Source organism: Geotrypetes seraphini, chromosome 2 (assembly GCF_902459505.1).
Source record: "Geotrypetes seraphini chromosome 2, aGeoSer1.1, whole genome shotgun sequence".
NCBI lineage: Eukaryota > Metazoa > Chordata > Amphibia > Gymnophiona > Dermophiidae > Geotrypetes > Geotrypetes seraphini.
In genome coordinates, this window is record NC_047085.1 from 171,984,825 (window position 1) to 172,005,095 (window position 20,271).

The 20,271-nt window shown below is 41.8% G+C and overlaps 1 protein-coding gene across 1 annotated transcript in view; it reads left to right on the plus strand.

Annotated features, from left to right (window-relative positions):
* Positions 1-20,271, plus strand: part of CNDP2 (carnosine dipeptidase 2) — a 71,401-nt gene that overhangs the window by 13,314 nt on the left and 37,816 nt on the right. The window contains exons 3-5 of the mRNA XM_033934319.1: positions 5,732-5,894; positions 12,097-12,185; positions 14,732-14,932. Coding sequence (XP_033790210.1) covers positions 5,732-5,894; positions 12,097-12,185; positions 14,732-14,932 — 453 coding nt within the window. The remainder of the gene's footprint in view (positions 1-5,731; positions 5,895-12,096; positions 12,186-14,731; positions 14,933-20,271) is intronic.

Sequence of the window (20,271 nt, forward strand, 5' to 3'; positions counted from 1 at the left end):
ATCGGGACAAGAGGGAGCCCAAGCCCTCTTGCCCCAGGCACCCGCGGCACCCCCGACTCGTTCGGGCCAGGAGGGAGCCCAAGCCCTCCTGGCCCAGGCGACTCCCCCCCTACCCCCACCCCCACTACAGTACGGGCAGGAGGGATCCCAGGCCCTCTTGCCCTCGACGCGACCCCCCCCCTTCCCCGTACCTATTTTAGGTTGGCCGGACAGACGGGTGCCAAACCCGGCCATCCGGCATGCAGCTCAACGAAGAATGGGGCTGGATTGGCCCAGGGGCACCAAAGCCCCGCCTCCTGGTGGGGCCTAAGGCGCCTGGGCCAATCAGAATAGAACCAGGAGCCTTAGGCCCCTCCTGTGGGCGTGGCCTTAGGCACATGGGCCCACCCGGGCCATGTGCCTAAGGCCCCGCCCACAGGAGGGGCCTAAGGCTCCTGGTTCTATTCTGATTGGCCCAGGCGCCTTAGGCCCCACCAGGAGGCGGGGCTTTGGTGCCCCTGGGCCAATCCAGCCCCATTCTTCGTTGAGCTGCATGCCGGTCGGACCGGTTTGACACCCGTCTGTCCGGCCAACCTAAAATAGGTACGGGGAAGGGGGTTGGGGTGGGGTGGGAGGTGGACGTTGGGGGGGGAGGGGGGTGCGTCGAGGGCAGGAGGGCCTGGGATCCCTCCTGCCCGTACTGTAGTGGGGGGTGGGGGTAGGGGGGTCGCCTGGGCCAGGAGGGCTTGGGCTCCCTCCTGGCCCGAACGAGTCAGGGGTGCCGCGGGTGCCTGGGGCAAGAGGGCTTGGGCTCCCTCTTGCCCTGATCGTGTCGGGGGGGGGGGGGTGGTCGCGACTGCCGCAGGGCAAGAGGGATTGGGCTCCCTCTTGCCCCGATGTTGTGTTTGGGTGGGGGAGTGATTCATCGCGGCAGGAGAGATGCCTCATCTCCCCTACCGCGATGCCTTCACTCCTCTACCCGAACTGCCGCGGGTCGGCAGTTCGGGTAGAAGAGTGATGGCATCGCAGTAGGGGAGATGAGGCATCTCTCCTGCCGCGATGGTTAGGTTGCCGGGCCGCTGAACTGATGGCGCTAGCGGCCATCAGCTCAGCGACCCGTTTTTCGGCACTTAGACCTGGTTTTCTTTTGTCTAAGTGAAAAAGGTCTAAGTGCCGACTAAACTGTATTGGTTATACCTGTTGTACGGCTAGGTGTAGGTCGGCCCACCTCCCGCCCACTGCCCGCCCTTTCCCCTCCTCTAAACACACCTCTTTTCTCTCTGTACGTTTAGAGGCAGGGGAAAGGCCTAAGTTGGTTTTAGATACGTCTAAAAACCAGCTTTGGTTATGGGTACTTGGACGATCAGGCTTTTTGATCGTCCAAGTAGCCACTTAGGACAATTTTTAGCCTTTTTTTTTTTTTTTTTTTTTGATTATGAACCCCATTGCTTTTAAGAACCTAAGAGGGGAATATCCCTGACTGTGTTGACATCCTACTCCAGGGTGCTTCAACAGATATCACCAGAAATTTTTTCTACTTAAAATTCCCAGCATGCAACAATCTGAAGTCTACCAAGAAAATTTACCTTGGCCATCCAATATCAATTGAGAAAATGCTGGAACCAACTACCACTTACACTACAATCTTGTGACCACTATCTCGGGTTCAGAAACTTTTTAAAAACATTTCTGTACCAAGATAGGGAGCCAACCCTGAAGTAACTGAAATGGTAATTGTAAAATCCCATTTCTAAACTGTCTAATGCAACTCCTTTGACAATAAGAAGAGCCAATGATGACCTATTTGTATGTCTAGGTATGACTTAAACTGTATTAATAGTTGTAATGATCTACCAGTACTAGCAACACTATTGAATGGCAACAAGCAAAAAACAAAAGGAATTAACCCCAAAATATCCACAAAGAAGAAAATCCAGAGAAAACCAAAAAAACTCTGTGGAGTGACGATGTTCCCAAATGGACTTTATTTGAAAGTATCAAAGTTCCAAAGGTACACTAAAATCATCCACATAAAATAATTTCATCCACATAAAAGTAAATCATCCACATAAGAGCCTTAAAGGACCTAGTCCGCTAGGGATACAGGACCCAACACGGTCCGCGTTTCAACAAAAAGTCTTCTTCAGGGGTCCCTGGGGGTCCTATAAAGGTGAGTACATGGGAAACAGTTGTGTGGTGAACCGGAAGTGAGACACTGCTTGTATTGTCACTGTCCATTGCAATTTCCTGGGTAGCTGACCCTCTTGTAATGTAATCTGACCTTGACCTGAATAGGTAAAGACAGAATAGAAAACAACAAAACATATTGACAAGAGAGAGGAAAAAAGTAGCAATTTAAAATTCAAAGCTTTTTTCAAAATTCTCCAGTACAATCATGCTCCTTTCCCAGTGTCCCTCTTCCATGTGTGGGCAGACCTATCTTCTCTTTGCTTTTATCAATTACAGCTCTCCTTTCCTTCACAGTTCTGTCACCCATCACTGCTCTCTCCAACCTCTTTATCTATTTTTTTTTTTCAACATCCTAATGCCAGATTATTCGCTTTCCAAGTAAAGTTTCTTTCCCTTGCATTGTCAATTTTAGGATGGGTTGTGGAGCAAATCCACCTCATTTCCTCTTCTTTTAATGTTCCCAACTATGTAGAGGGTTGTTTTTTTGCATTTAGGGGTCAGCCTTAAGTTTGTTTGGCGGCAGCATGTTCTAGTCCATTATTTTATTTTTTTTCAGGATGTGAATCTGTACCTGCTATGCTTCCCATCTAAACACCAAGAAAGTAGAATTTTGGAAACGCAGGCTGCCTTGGAGTAGTCTTAGTTCATACACCTTCAAGACCAGCCTCCATTTTGAAAAAGAGATTTGTGGGGCAGAGAGTGGAGGCTGTCTCCAGGGCCTGGAGGCTGGTATTGACCATTGTGGGTGTTCAGTTAATTAAACGTCCCACTACAGCTTCTTTTCTGAAAACCAAACAAATAGGACCAACTCTGGCTGGCTGGCAGGCAAACCCTTTCTTCAACCTTTTCCCAAACTCTGCTGCTACATAATTCTGCAGAGGGAGACAAATGTTTGGTGCTCTAGAATTGCCTCATGTACCTTTTTATTGTGAGTAGGGTAAAATAGAGACTAGCAGTCACTGGGACAGTGTTGTATTGTTCCTGTACTACTTTTTTGTGTATGTGTGCTGATTCCCAACATGATTTCTGGGCTGCCCATCCTCCCCCCCCCCCGCCTTTCCATCTTATATGCCTCTTAGAAGATCTGCAAGAGCTAGGTTGTCGCTGTATATTATTCAAATGGCATGTTAAAGAATCGCTCGGTGTACATGCCCTACTAGATTATATAGTTAAACATTTTGGAGATAATTTTGGAGATAATTCTCCTGGGTATTGATTCTCTGAGATAACCGTTAACATCCAGATAATTTGCAGATGCGTTATGTAATTACAAGAAATGTTGCATTTTTCTATTAGATGCCCATTGTTAAGCAATATTACAGATTTATCTACCTCTTAAAGTTAAACTTCATTCAAACATTTCTTTTCTTAATCTGTTCTGTATTTTGATTTAGTATGCAACTGAGTATTTTTTTTTTTTTGTCTTACGTAGGTTTTATTGGAACCTGCCTAGGATTAGGCAGACTAGAAGTATTTTAAATAAAACTTAAAAGTACACGCTTTGACAGGATGGTGTGTGCTTTGCCAGGAGGTATATATGGTGTTGGGGTTTGGGCAGAGCATGGCTGCAGTAGCATCTATGTGCATAGGTTATAAAATGTTTGTGTCTATTTAATTATAGAAATGGACATGTACACCTGCTACACGGCGAGTGTAAATGTCTATATCTACAATGTACGATTTTTACTACTTGGTGCCTGTATTTTATAAAAGACAAGTAGGTGCCTCTCTTTATAAAACTGACCTAAATTAGGCACCTCAAAACGGCCTTGCATTAGACACACTCAATTTATAAAATTACTCTTATGTATGTGATCCTTAGGGCTTCTTTTATTAAGCCGCGCTAGCGGGGTTAACGCGTGCGACTTCATCACGTGCTAACCCCCCGCGCTGGCCTAAAATCTACTGCCTGCTCAAGAGGAGGTGGTAGCAGCTAGCGTGGCTGGCGGTTTAGCGCACGGTATTACGTGCGTTAAACCGCTTGCGTGCGTTTGTAAAAGGAGTCCTTAGTGTCACTTGGGTAAAAAGTACATGCAGTGGCAAGATTATGTATGCATCTGGTGTGTGGTTTGGGGTTTTTTGGGCACTTTCTGCACAGGAATTAAATATTCAACTGCCACAGTCTGCCTTTTGAACCAGCCACAGTAATAAAAAAATATTTTGAGATATTCAGCCATTATTTGGATGGTGGCTCTGACACTGAATACATTTTTGGGTGGGCTACAATATCCTGGTATCTGAATAGGAGCTACCATCCAGTCTGCTGTCTAGATAACTAAGAGCCATTTTGCTATACTAAGGGCTCCTTTTACAAAGGCATGCTAGCGGTTTAACGCATGTAATAACGCGCGCTAGCCGCTACCGCCTCTTGAGCAGGTGGTAGTTTTTAGGCCAGCGCGGGGGTTAGTGCGTGATGAAAAGTCGCGCACCTTAACCCCGCTAGCGTGGCTTAATAAAAGGAGCCCTAAATATTTTACCACCATCCAGAGCAGTGGTCTCAAACCCTTTACAGGGCCAGATTTTGGATTTGTAGGTACTTGGAGGGCCTCGGGGAAAAAATAGTTAATGTCTTATTAAAGAAATGCCACATAGTGAGGACAAATGTACAATAAGTGGATTTCTTGCTAGACCTCAAATACCCAAGGCACTACTTCTAATTCTATTCGTGCCCTTACTGGGGTGGTGTTTTCATCATTGATCTTAGCAAATAGCATGTGCAATAAATATTTTTGTTAATTTTCAACAGGCTCTGCATAAATTATAAAGTGCATACAGTGCTGTAAAAGTGCTCTATAGTGCTGCAAAGGAAAGGCACTTATCTTTGAGCTGAAACCAGGCTGAGTGCAGTGCTATGAATAATAGTGGTTTCAGCTCAAAGAGAAGGTTTGGTAACTAAAAATGTTGGTGGTTGTAACTAAGGAGGCATAGCTCCTGCCGAAACTAGTCGTGAAGGGCGCAAATATAAGTGCCTTTCCTTTGCAGCACTATAGAGCACTTTTACAGCACTGTATGCACTTTATAATTTATACAGAGCCTGTTGAAAATTAACAAAAATATTTATTGCACATGCTATTTGCTAAAACCACCCCAGTAAGGGCACAAATAGAATTAGAAGTAGTGCCTTGGGTGTTTTGAGGTCTAGCAAGAAATCCACTTATTGTAGATTTAGCCTCACTATCTGGTGTTTATATCAATTGGACATTTCTTTAAGTTTCCTTATCTAGTTGATTTATTAAAGAAATTTAATTTTGATTGAAGTAAAACAATCTTTATAGTTTATAAATCTTCTTTCCTTTTGGCTAAGTCTTAATAATATTGTCATTTAAAGAGACATATGATCAAGAAACTGTTTTATTTGACTTTTGTGATTATGATAAACATACCAAGGGCCTTGAAACAGTACCTGGCGGGCCACATGTGGCCCCTGGGCTGCGAGTTTGAGACCACTGGTGTAAAGGTATGTTAAGGCTACTTTGTACTGCAGCTACTCGAATGTAAAAGTACACTTTAGCATGAGGAAGCACTTTATAAAATGACCAATCTTTATGTGCTTGATTCTCAGCTCCCTAATGGCTCAGAGATCCCACTTCCTCCAATTCTTCTTGCCAGCTTAGGCAGTGACCCAGGCAAGAAGACAGTGTGCATTTATGGCCATCTAGATGTACAGCCAGCAGAGCTGGAAGATGGGTGGGACAGTGAACCCTTTACCCTGGAGGAAAGAGATGGTAAGCTAACAATTGGTGTGTGTGTGTGGGGAGGGGGGTAATGCACTCCACCTATCTTGAACTTTGAAACATTGGATAGATATGGCAAAAATGGTTTAAGAGTAGGAAGAAAACTAGACAATTTTCTTGGTTCACTAATGACAATGACAAGGCACACGAATACTGATGCAAAAATATCAGTTAAGACTGGTCTTGTTAAGGATGAGTTGTTCATCACATCCATTCAGATTACAGCCTTGTATTGGAAAACCATATAGTATAGCCTTCTATGGGTATCTCTTTAATATTTTTACCCAATTGTCTTATGCAGAAAATTCTGATTTACAATTCACTACTAACTAACTTATCCTTGTATTTCTGCATGTGTGCTTTACTATGAGTTAGAAGCAGAACTCAAAAGACAAAATAACGGAGAAGGAACATCTGAAGTGCTAGGAATGGGATGGCAGAAAACAAAAGCAAATAGGACTGGAGGTGTGGTAGATCCTGATCGATTTTCTGATTGTGTTTGTGATGTGACCAAATGGTGTACATACAAGGGAATGTAGGGAAGTTCTGGTGGCTTCGATGACTGATCTTGCCAATGCTTCTCTAGAGTCAGGAGTGGTACCAGAATATTGGAGAAGGGCAGATGTAGTCCCTCTTCACAAAAGTGGAACTAAGAAAGAAGTAGGGGACTATAGGTCTGTGGTAAGTAAATATTGAAAATGCTTTTAAAATGGAAAATAGTGATGTTTCTGGAATGCAGGACATTACAGGACCTGAGGCAACATGGATTTACTAGAGGCAGGTCTTGTCGGACAAATTGACTTTCTTTGACTGGGTGACCAGAGAATTAGATAGAGGGATGTGCTAGATGTGGTGAACTTAAATTTTAGCAATGCCTTTGACAGTGTTCCACCCAGGCGCTTAATAAACTGAGTTCCTTCAGTATGGGCCCCAAATTGACAGGCGATCAGGATCTGGTTGACATTGCTCTGTGGAAAGGGATGTACCAGTGGTGTCCTTCAAGGTTTGGTTCTTGGGCTTGTTCTTAACACTTTTGCAAGTGATATTGCTGAAGGGCTGACTGGTAAGATTTTTCTCCTTGCAGATGATACCAAAATCTGCAATAGAGTAGACACCCCTGATAGTGTAGATAACCTGAAGAACCACCTAGTGAAGCTTGAGGAATGGTCTGAAATTTGGCAGCTAAGATTTAACGTTAAAAAAAAATGCAAGGTCATGCGTTTGGGCTACAAAAAACTTGAAGAAACAGTACAGTTTAGGGGGGTAAATAACTTTTGTGCACGAAAGAGGAGTGGAACTTGGGCATGATAGTATATGATCTCAAGGTGGTCAAACAGGTTGAAAAGGTGATGGTAAAAGCTAGAAGGATGCTTGAGTGTATAGGGGAAAGAATGACCAGTAGAAAAAAGAGGTATGGATGTCCTTGTTAAACAAGATGAAGTCAGTCCAGAGGAAGGCAATTAAAATGGTTGAGGGTCTACATCATAAGTTATATGGGGACAGACTTAAAATCTCAATTTGTATACTTTGGAGGAAAGGCAGGAGAGTAGAGAGATGTTTTAAATACTACGTGGCACAAATATGCATGAGGTGATGTCCTGGCAGAACCGCTATCGGGACTCTTCAATCTCTCCCTAAGTTCGGGGAGAGTACCCATAGACTGGAAAACAGCTAACGTCATTCCACTGCACAAAAAGGTTTGCAAGGCAGAGGCTGCAAACTACACAGACCGGTGAGTCTCGCATCAATAGTATGCAAACTCATGGAAACACTAATCAAACATAAATTAGACGCAATCTTGGATGAGGAGAATCTACGGGATCCCAGTCAACACGGATTCACCAAGGGTAGGTCCTGCCAATCCAATCTCATCCGCTTCTTTGACTGGGTAACAAAACAGCTAGACTTGGGAGAATCCATGGATGTCGTATACCTAGACTTTAGCAAAGCTTTCGATAGTGTCCCGCATCGCAGGCTGTTGAGCAAGATGAAATCAATGGGGTTGGGAGAAACACTAACTACATGGGTCAGTGACTGGCTGAGTGGCAGACTTCAGAGGGTGGTAGTTAACGGTACCCTCTCTAAAACATCAGAGGTGACCAGTGGAGTACCGCAGGGCTCAGTCTTGGGCCCGCTCCTTTTCAACATATTCATAGGGGACCTAACTCGGGGGCTTCAAGGTAAGATAACGTTATTCGCTGACGACGCCAAACTATGCAATAGAGTGAGACGGCAATTCACCCGATAGTATGACACAGGACCTACATTTGTTGGAGCTTTGGTCCTCGACCTGGCAGCTGGGCTTCAACGCTAAGAAATGCAAGATCTTGCACCTCAGCAGCAGAAATCCGTGCAGAACTTACACCTTGAATGGTGAGACCTTAGCTAGAACTTCAACAGAACGAGACTTGGGAGTGATCATCAGCGCAGATATGAAAACTGCTGATAATGTGGAGAAGGCTTCATCTAAGGCAAGACAGTTGCTAGGTTGCATCTGCAGGAGTTTCGTCAGCTGGAAGCCTGAAGTCATAATGCCATTATACAGAACCATGGTGAGACCTCATTTGGAATACTGTGTGCAATTCTGGAGGCCACACTACTGAAAAGATGTGCTGAGAGTAGAGTTGGTGCAACGGTCTCGGGGCTCAAGGATCTATCGTACGAGGAAAGGCTGAAAAATTTGTGGCTGTACTCAACTCGAGGAACGTAGGGAGAGAGGAGACATGATCGAGACGTTTAAGTATATTACCGGCTGTATCGAGATGGAAGAAGAGATTCTCTTTCTCAAAGGACCCTCGGCCACAAGAGGGCATCCGCTCAAACTCAGGGGCGGGAAATTTCATGGCGACACCAGGAAATATTTCTTCACCGAGAGAGTGGTTGATCCTTGGAACGAGCTCCCGGTGCAGGTGATCGAGGCAAACAGCGTGCAAGAATTTAAGAGCAAATGGGATGCCCAGTGGGATTCCTTAGAGGGTTAAGCCAAGGGAACCTGTCGCCAGGAGTGGGATCCCTAGGATAGTAGACTTGGGGGTGGGTCAGTAGAGTGGGCAGACCTGATGGGCTATGGCCCTTATCTGCCGCCGTCTTCTATGTTTCTATGAGGTGAGTCTTTCAATTGAAAAGAAACTCCCAGAGTGAGAGCATATGGAATGAGGTTAAAAGGTGAATGGGCAGACTGGGCTGTTTGGCTTTTAATCTGCCATCTTGTTTCTATGAGAAAAAGAAAAAAAGCTGTTCTCTTGAAAATCAAAGGGGCGTACAACTGATTGGTGTATAACTGTTTGTTAAAATGGGAGGTTTGGGTTACTTGTGATTGTGATCAATTGGAGTGCCCTTTTGACCAAGGTCTTTCTCCATTATAAAGATGTGTATGTGATTTTAAAATATTAAGTATTAACAAGAACACAAAGCAAGTGTAATGTATACAGTGACTTCAGTAACAAAACATCAATAACTCCATCCCCAAACTGGCCTCTCCTCATCACCACTGTATGATTTCAGTTTCTCTAGTTTCATCCTGATGGCTGTTTCCTCTTGAGTTTTTTCATTGTAACAGCTTTTGCTTATTCTCATTTGAAGCAGAGGGCCCAATTTCGTGTAGCAGCTCCAGGATACATTTGGCAGTTGGTTTTTTTCTAAAATTTTGGGATGTTTTGCATGTAACATAGTCTGTAAATATGTTAAAATGTAATTTCTAGCCCTGCTAAGTGACCCTATAGGTATGGGGACAGAAGAAGGGAATCTGGATAAGAGATGTTGGGGGAATGGTGTGGAAGAAAGAGAGGGGAAACTATAATTTCCTTACCTAACACAGTGGTTGTCTTTAATTTTTGAGTGGGGACCACTTTGGAACCAGATGAGCTGAAGAAAAACCACCAACTATTTTCCCACATGGGATTGCAACACTGCTGACAAAAGCCATTTCCTGTATCCCAATTGTTGGTTTCAAAGCTGATGATTTGGGTGTCTCGAGGATGGACTTGTCATGGGCCTGCTCGGTGATTTGGGACAGCTCCTGGACGACTCTGTCGATGTAGGCCTCGTCCTCTCGGATGCTTCTCAGGCGTATCACCTTCTCCCTGAGGCTCCTTAGTTCCTGCATGAGATCTCCATCCAGCTGCGCAGCCTCCTCTGTCTGTGTAGAGACTGTAGTGTAGCGCTGGGGGATGGTCTCGGTCTGCACAGAGACCTCTGTCCACCGTCCTGGGTCTTCCTCCTTCTGCACGCAGTCCGTGGTCGCTTCCTGGATCCCCATAGCGACTGGAATACTGGTCTTGATTGTAGACTTCGCGCTTCTTGTCCTCCCTGCCATTGCTGAGTTGTAATTGAGGTCTGCCTGTCAGTAAGGAAGAGAATTAGGAAAATTAGAAAAATCTGTCTGTGAGCAGGTGTGAGATTTTGAAAGTTAGGGTGTCTGAGAGTTGGAAGATTGGGGTATCTAGTGCTTGAAAGATAAGGGTGTCTGAGAGACTGAGAGTTTGAGATGTCTGAGAGGGTTGCTGTCTGTGAGTTAGTATGAGAGCCTGTACGATTAGGGTGAAGGGATAGTGTGTTTTGAGAGGTCCGCTTGTTGCCCTAAGGTATCGTTGTCTTATGTAATTTGGCTCTTCGCAAAGCCGCGCGCCGAACGGCTGCGCGCCGTTGGCTCGTCCCCTTTTATGGGGGGAGTTTGGCTGGTGATGTCAGGGGTGGGCGGAGTTAGCTCTCGCCTCTTCCCCTGCTAGCACCGCCTTCTCTGCTCCTCTCTCTGCTTCTTCCTGCTAGCACACTCTCCGCTCACTGTTCTGCCATGTGCTCAGAACTCTGCTACCATGTGCTCAGGACTAGGCACAGCTCCTACAGTCTCTCTTCGGCTGGCCTTGCACTGTGAACTCTCTGCTGTTGGCTCGTCCCCTTTTATGGGGGGAGTTTGGCTGGTGATGTCAGGGGTGGGCGGAGTTAGCTCTCGCCTCTTCCCCTGCTAGCACCGCCTTCTCTGCTCCTCTCTCTGCTTCTTCCTGCTAGCACACTCTCCGCTCACTGTTCTGCCATGTGCTCAGAACTCTGCTACCATGTGCTCAGGACTAGGCACAGCTCCTACAGTCTCCCTTCGGCTGGCCTTGCATTGTGAACTGTGGCCTTGCACTGTGAACCGTCCTGCTAGGTTCTGTGCTTTGTGCATATGTGCAGGACAGCTTGTGCTTTTAATGTTCCATGAACAAAGGCAACTGTAGTTCAAATGTTATATGTATTATCTGATGTCCCAAAAGGCTGTTACTTCATCTGTAGTGGGGAACTGTCAGAAATACAACCTTGTCACTTGTCCAAGCTTTGCATTCTGTGCATAGGCCTCATGCCTGGCCTGCTGTCCATTGTTTCACCTTTGGTCAGAGAATATAGGAAATACAGGAATCGCTGCTGGAGACTTTACACCTGCATCCCTGTCTGTCTTCCAGCTGGGCACCAGTATTATAATTTTCTTTCCCTGAAAGCACTGATTTGTGCTGTGTTACTTATCTAAATTTGCAGATGTGAAGGAAATTGCCACAGAAACAGCATCTTTGTTCAAAGTTCTTGTAAAGATGAAGTTATACAGAAATCAAGTGGCCTGTTTTTGAGTCCTGTAGTCGTGTCCTGGGGGGAGGGGGGTGAATGCTCCTTCAGCACATTCCTAGATCAGAGATCACCACCTGATCAAACCTTTTTTTAAAACGCCAGTTACCGCCATTGCCAGCGCTAAAACCCTCGCTATGCATTATTACAGGAGGGGTAAAGTCACAAATCCAGTTCAGCTTGTTGCAGTGTAGAAACAATTTATACTAATAGGAAGTGAAACATCATTGAACTGACAAAATAAAATTACAATGGAAATATGTACCTTTTATTGCATATATCCTTGAACAACCATGATTTCTAGTAGGAGTGGAAGCAGTCCAGGCAAGTGTGTAAATAGGATTCTTAAGTAAAGTGGAGATCTGCAAGAAGTAGCGGCGTGCCTTTTTTTTTTGTTGTTGTTCTGGATGTTGCTTATGGGATTTAATTGGGGCTAAAGGGTTGTGTGTTTTTGTTTTTTTTTTTTCTTTATTTCTGCATGGCTTATTTGTATTTTGCTAAGTGCAGCATTTTATTATGCTAACATCTGCAGTATGACTTTTTTTTTGCTAACTTTGCTGATCACTGTCCTCAGTTCTTTGTAATGGTTTTATTGCAGGAAAGTTGTATGGGCGGGGTTCTACTGATGACAAAGGTCCAGTGCTGGCATGGCTGAACAGCATTGAAGCTTATCAGAAGACCCAACAGGTACAGTTCAGCTAGTTATTATCCATGGTTTTTCTGCTGTGTAAGTACTCAGCAGTTCAAAGGTTTTGTTTTAATTGTTGTCAAAGATCATCTCTAGCTATCTTGGAGGACTTATCAACAACAGTGTTATTAAAATTTAACTTATTACTCTTTAATTAGTGATGTGTCACTTGGTAGTAAGTGGAAACTTTCTGTTGCCCCTGTAGATTAGATTTTAATCGAAGCAGTTGCACACTGCATTCAGGCTAAGATAAACAGCAGCATATATAAACTAGGGAGGTGGTCCAGAAGTCAAGATTTTGAGAAATTAAATCAGGTTGGTGCAGTTCTTCAGGCAGGGCAATAAAAGATGGTGTGTCATAATGGGTTAGACCAAAGGTCCACTGAGCCCAGTATCCTGTTTGATAGTATCTAATCTGGTTATAATTACCAAGCGGGATTCAATGTTTGAGCCTCGGGGATAAACAGTAGCTATCCAGATCTATGTGGATTAGGAACTTCCTTCCACAAGTTTGTTTCAACCCCTTTTGACCTAGCTATGTCAACTGCCTTGATCACATCTTCAGCCCAAAAAATCCACAGCTTAATTGCATGTTGCCTTATGTGCTGCCTATTTAGTTCATGGCGTGTCCTCCACTTTTAGTAATATTTAAATGGAATTGTTCCTTTTAACTGTTCAAAAACCCCCTCCTCCATTTTTATTGATGTATGTTTTATTCCCTTCTAAACTTTATAGGGGAACCTTATTTTGGCTACTCTTCTCTTTCCCTACTATGGCCCTCTTGGTTTTAAACGTCTGAAAACCATATTGCATGGATGTCCAAATCCTGATTTTATTTAGTTTTATTTTTTTATATATATAAAAATGGAATGTAGACATCGAACTGCTGTACAGTATATCCTTATGGCAAGGAGGCGGGACTAGGGAGGGGCAAAAATAGGGACATCCAACTCAGATTTTAGAAGGGGAAAGGATGTTTATCCAAAAAAAAAAAAAAGGATGTTGGTTATTTAGACCTGGTATACCCTGTTTACAGAAAGGTGTTCCAATTGAGCAGCTCTCCACTGGAGTGTTGAGGGTACTCACAGTAGGTATTTCTGTCTTTGGAGTGCTCACAATTGTGTGTGTAAATACACACATGTTATTGTGGTAACATAGGAACATCCATGTCCCTTGTTTGATCCTGTTCATAGTTTTTGGACATTTCAGTTTTGTAAAATGGATGTTCATGTTGGATGTAATGAGCACATCTTGTGTCCATTTCTCATCTATTTTAGAACAAGCAGTGTATTTGGCACTGACACATTGATTTGGATGTATTATTATTATTATTTTTTTTAATGCTGTTTCACATCTTTTGAAGTGGTGTGGTTAAAACTACACCACCTGTGCAAGGTGTGGTTGCACTGACTGATGCAGCTAGGCATTACGATATATCCAATCCTTTTTCTAATAATGCCAAACAAGTTTTTCTGCTTTTTGGATTGCTGTTTGGCTGAAGTATCACAAATAGAAAAACCATGATTATGAGCTGTAATTCATAAGCCATCTTATAATCGTGTTTTTGTATTTATAATAATAATAATAATCTTGTATACTGCCCAGCCATGAGTTCCAGGCGGTTCACAACCAAGAAGGACTGTACAATCAGTGAAACATACATGTAAACAGGGATACAACAATAATCATGTTACAACTTATCAAACGAGTAAGTTTTAAACAACTTTCTGAAAGCATAATATGATTGAGCTTGTAGAATCTGAATACTTAACCAGGAATTCATTTTTCCTAACTAGAAAGCAAAAGTCTTATCTAAAAATCTCTTATAGCGACAAGCGATGGATACATAAACAAAGCTGCCTATATCAGTGGTCTATCACTGTTCCCTCAAATAAACTTGTTTGGACATCAGGCTTGGTATGGTCCTCTCTGTCACTGGCTGAGAAACTGCATAAATGAACCCAAACTGACTTACAATGCATTCCGAAAATCTATTAAAACCGCCCCTATTCGACAAATTCATTGACTAAAACAGACCACCCTCTCTCACTATGATATTTTCCTCTGTAAACACTATTTCAATCTTTCAGGAAGCTCCAATTTTCATGTATTCTTTACCCATGGAACCCCAATAAATATGTATCTTTTCTTTTATAGGCTTCTTGTAATCTCGCTGACTGTCCAGCCTTCTTTCAATGTGAACTGCCTAGAAGTCGCTTGACTATGGCGGTATAGAAAAATAAAGTTGTTGTTATTATTATTATTATTATTAAATTTAGTTTTCTTTGCTATCTTTGAGATGGTGGTGTTGACTTTCTGGAACTGTGTGATGATACCAGGGCATCTTAATTCTTCATTGCCATAATTATTTTTAAATGAACTGGAAATGAAAGCACTGCTGAATAAGTGACTCTCATAGGGTGAAGAATTGAACATGTGTCTATGTAAAGCTGTGTTATTGGTCAAGTCTCAAGTTTTAGGCCATAAAATAGAAATGTAAAGATAAATCTTACAAATCTATGCAAAAACAATGCTTGTATTTAAGGAGCTGCCAGTTAACCTCAAGTTCTGCCTAGAAGGTATGGAAGAGTCTGGTTCAGAAGGCCTGGATGACCTGATCTTTTCTCAGAAAGACAAGTTCTTCAAAGATGTGGATTATGTTTGTATTTCTGATAATTACTGGCTGGGCAAAAACAAACCCTGCATTACATATGGCCTGAGGGGCATCTGCTACTTCTTTATTGAGGTAATTCTTTGAAATTATTTCATAACAAATGTGTGTTTGGCTCCAGAAATCAGTTGCTATGTTGACCTGAGCTACATATTTCAGCCATGTCGTGGCATCTTTAACCTGCCATTCTCTGGGAATAGCTGCACACAGGGGGCCTGTTTTGTAGGTTGTCGTTCCTCTTCTTCTCCCCCACCCCCATTTAAAAATTTTTTTTTTATAGCGGTTTGTTCCACTGTAGGTATAGTGGGAGAAACTGGCTAATACTAGTTACAATCTTCATTCTTTTGGGGGAATTTTATTTTAACTGGGCACATTTAGAGTCCATGACCACCTCTACCATTAATTTTATATGTGGTCTTTGAAATTGCCCTAGGAAAAGTATTCACAAAAATAATGCACTTTTATTTCTGTAAAAAAAATAAAAAGTAAAGCATGCATGTGCAAATCTTTGGAAATTTTTGAATTTTTGTGGTTTTTCCTCCATTGACTTAAGGACTGCCTATTTTTTTACTCATCTAAAAGCATGTACATATCGGGTCCAGTCATAGCACTTGGGTGGAATAAGAGAAGGGGAGATGGTGTATTTATGGGAAGGGGAGAATCTAAGTGAAAAGAGTAGAAAAATGCTGACAGTGAAAGAAGAACATCTGATAAATGTAGGGGAGGGAGCAAAGGGAAGACGGGAAGAAAGAAAAATGGCAAATGAACAGGAGAACCTGGAAACGGAAGAAAAGACGAGATGAAGGAAAACAAACTAGAGGCTGGGGAATGAGACTATTAGCAATATAAAATGGTGAAACTGCGAAGTTAGAAATGTTAATTGTCCATTTTGTGGTTGGGATGGTTGTTCATATTACTGTTTTAATTAGTGGTGATTCTATTGTGTGTGTATCATGATGGAAGATGGGTATTTTGTTAACTTGGAATTTGTATAGAAATCTGCAGTAGTCTGGCTTCAATTTTTCCCTAGTAGATGAATGAGGGTCCGTTAAGTTCTCAGCCCAACTAAGAAGAGAATGATGTGGAGCTGCAAAAAATTTCCAAGTTATTTGGACTGAACTTTCAGCGGCCCCTAATATATACTCTCTTATGGTGTTGCTCTTTGTTTCAGTTCAAATCCTAAGTGACTCTTTGTAGGGCTTTGTAGTACAAATCATATTATGAAGTAATATGTTGCTGTTACTCAGATGAAACCAGAACCTGGCCTTTGAATTTTGGTATGATGTTTATTAGGGCTGTACATCCAATCAAAAATTTTAATTGCTAGATTAATCATGATTAATTGCATGAAGCGGTCTCTCACATTTCCTCCTGTACAGGGCAATATACATGTATGCATAGTTCTAAGAATTTATGGTCTTCTGACACATTTCAATTCAACTATACCATAGAAAGATAGTATATCAAATTCCATTAGACCCCCCTCTCTTTTTACTAAACTTGAACCCTGTGGGACTTTTGTCTGGGAGAAAAAAAATTTGAGAGGGCCCTGAAGAGAGGCATGGGTAAAGAGGGCATCTTGTGTTTTGTATCAGGCTCTGTTGGGGAGGGAGGCACCCCCTGAACTCATATAGAATCCAATGGGAGAGAGATACAGGGACAATAAGATTGGACAGCAATTGGGGTTTCATCTACACATGTTTATTCAAATGGACGATATCGGTGAACCTCCATTAAAAAAAATTGATACAAATTATATTACAAATGGTATTGTACACCATATAAATTTATGTAAACTATATGGCACCCACCTGGGTCTTTGTTGGATATAGGTGATTTTCAGCACATAAGGTTTATTGACAATTGGTGGGGCAGTTTTTGGTTTGCATAATCCGTAAACATTGTCCTATGTTTTTTGTTCAAAATAATTTATTGGTGTTTAGTAAAGTATACAATTATATAGAACAATAACAGTGAAAATCTCATTGTGCATAAATATAACATTCGTAACATGTTAAATATACAGAAAGGAAAAGTATTATAATATATTGTACAAAGGCAATTGGGTATAGTAACAACATAAAATCAAAATTCTATGCTAAAGGTTATAAGCTATATGGCCGATTCACAATATCGGGTAATGGGTGACCAAATGAGATCAAATGTCTGTGTTTGGGTGTTCTTTTCAGCTAATACCTTTTCATATTTCCCTGTCAAACAAACAGAATTCCACCAAGCGTGGAAATTAGCTTTCGATAGATCTTTCCAATTATAGAGGACATTTTGAATGGCCGTAGCCATTAGTATAGTGAACAATCGAGCAGAGTGAGTGTCTAATGGTTTTTGTAGACCTTGAGACATACATATTATTTTGGGGAATGATAGTGGTTCAGAAATATCTAATATATTAGATATAGTGGACCAAACCTTGGACCAGTAATCTGTGAGAAGTGTGCAGGAGTATAGGAGATGTGATAAAGAGCCAAGTTGTGATTTACAAGACCAACAGTTAGGTGATATAGATATGTCAATTTTATGAGATAAGAGAGGAGTCCATGTAGCTTTATGAAGCAGGAAAAATATCGATTGAAGTAAAGACACTGATCAAATAGATTTAAAAAACATAAGCCATACATTTGACCAGTCAATAGCATCTGAGGGTAAACTCAATTCTTTGGACCATTTAGTCTCAGTGGGGTTACAGACATCAGCATGTATTTTTTGAATCAATTTGTACCATAGTGAAGCTTTACTACCAAGCGCTAACATTGTATTGTTATGTGAGATAAGACTCGGAACTAGTTGCAATGAGAGTACATTTGGAAATGAGCTCAATATGAAATGACGTAGTTGCCACCAAGCGAAGTATTGATTTGGAGGCAAATGAAATTTGTCAGCCAAATCCGAAAAAGATAGCCATCTATTGCAGATCAGCAAGTCTTGTATGTAATGAATACCAGCATTTTGCCAAATTGACCACGATATGATTTTATCCTGAATTTTTAGACTGGTGTTATTCCATAAAGGAATTAAACTGGAGGCCGACCATGGTATAGAGAGGTTGTTATCAATTGAGGTCAGAACTTCTTTCAACAAAGCCAAAATGAGATTTTTACGTTCAGTTTTCGATAAGGTAAGGCAGGCAATACATTGAATCTTGTTCCGGCCATACGTGGCCCATTCCAATTTAGCCCATGCGGGATCTTGACTTTCAGGAGATGTAAAGGAGGATCGTGACCATTGTTGAATGATAAAGGCCTGATGATATCGCAAAAAACATGGAAAATTAACTCCACCTCTGGCTCTAATCGTCTTCAGTTTTGATAATGCAATTTGAGGATGTTTCTTTTTCCATAAAAATTGTGAGATTAAGGAGTCAATTTGTTTGTATATTTGTTTCGGGAGGAGAAATGGAATCCTACTTAGAACATAGATTATTTTAGGTGCAATAACCATTCGTATTGATTCAAGTCTACCCCACCATGAAAGATTAAGTGGAGACCATTTTTGTGTTAGGGATTTAACATTTTCCAGTAAATATTCAGAGTTGAGGTGACTAGTTTCATCGATAGTTGGCCCAAATAATACCCCTAAGTATTTCATTCGTGTGTCTGACCATTCAAAACCATGTTGTAGAGTGTCATATTTAGTATCAGGACAATTAAGGGGCATGATTATGGATTTGTTTTTGTTGAGTTTGTAGCCAGACTCTGTTGAGTATTTTTCGATCGTGGAGAGTAGTGGGGGAAGAGATGTAGGTGTAATATATAACAAGATATCATCAGCATATGCTGAAACTTTTATTTCTTGATTTAAGTGTCGGAAACCATGAATGTGAGAGTTGTTTCGTATGGCAATAAGTAAGGGTTCAAGGGCAAGGTTAAATAAAAGTGGAGATAGAGGACAACCCTGTCTCGTTCCTCTGCTAGGGTTAAATGCGGAGGACAATTTACCATTTATGAAAGTCTTAGTAGATGGGGATGTATACAGTAACCGCACTTTGCGAATGAAATTAGGTGAAAAACCAAACCATTGCATCACTTGAAAAAGAAAAGGCCATTCCACCCTGTCAAATGCCTTCTCAGCATCCAGGCCCACAGCTAACATTTGCTGGTCTAAAGGAGAATAGTTGTTAGATAACAAAGAAATAATGGTTGAGAAGGTATGAGTATTATTTGAGGAGTGACGGCCATTAATGAAACCACATTGATCAGGTTCTATGAGTTTAGTACAAATCGTTTGGATTCTACAAGTTTAGCATAGAGCTTGGCGTCTACATTTATTAAGGAAAGGGGTCGATAATTAGCAATTTGAGTGGGATCTTTACCAGGTTTCGGCAATACTATTATATTTGCTTCAATAAATGAGCCAGATGGATGACCAGATTCAATTAGGTGATCAAGGAATCTGAGGTATTGCGGTAATAAGTCCTGAAACTCCTTGTAAAATTCTACAGTGAGGCCATCTGGGCCAGGAGCTTTCCCGAGTGCCATTGTGTGAAGCGTTCTGGATAATTCCTCTATGGTTATAGGTGAGTCTAGCGTCTTGGAATCTACTGCGTCCAGACTGGGGTGTGGAAGATCAGTCAGGAAGGAAGAGGCGGTACAGTTATCAGTCAGATCTGAGGTATATAAAGTACGATAATATCTCATAAAGGCCTGAGATATGTCAACAGATTCAGTTAGGATAGTCGAGTCTTCCAAAGTTATTCTGGCTATGTCTGATTTTTCTGTTCTGTTTTTCAGAAACGTAGCTAGAAGATGTCCACATTTGTTACTTTCTGCAAAATATGATGTAGATTTTTGAAAGACAGTATGTGCAGCCGATTTGCTCAAAAGAGTGTTGTACTGAAATTTCTGTTTGCCGATCTGATGTAGAAGGGACATGTCAGAAGGAGTTTGCTGGTGTAGGGTTTCCAGACGTTTAATTTCTTGTTCCATTTGATTTAAATTATTTCTCTGAGTTTTGTGTTTGTGAGCCACATAGGAAATAATGTGACCTCTAATAGTTGCCTTAAAGGCATCCCACCAAGAATGCCAAGAGGTATGTTCAGGTTGGTTAAGGTGAAAATATTCATTGATGGCTGTTCTAATATATTCAGTGAAATCATAATCTTGTAATAGAGTCGAATTAAATCTCCATTGCTTTTGTGCAACTGCAGGTAGCGTGATATTAAAAGTCATGGTGATTGCAGCGTGGTCCGATATGGAGATTGGGTGAATAGTAGAATCAATTACATCAGGGATTAAATGATGACCGATGAGAAAATAATCTATGCGTGAGTAGGAGAGATGAGGGTGTGAGAAGAAAGTGTATTCAGATTGGCTGGGATGTTTGATTCTCCAAACGTCAGACAGCTTCAGAGTGGTACACATTTGTTGTAGTGCGAGCCAAGCTTTTGTTTTTTTATATCG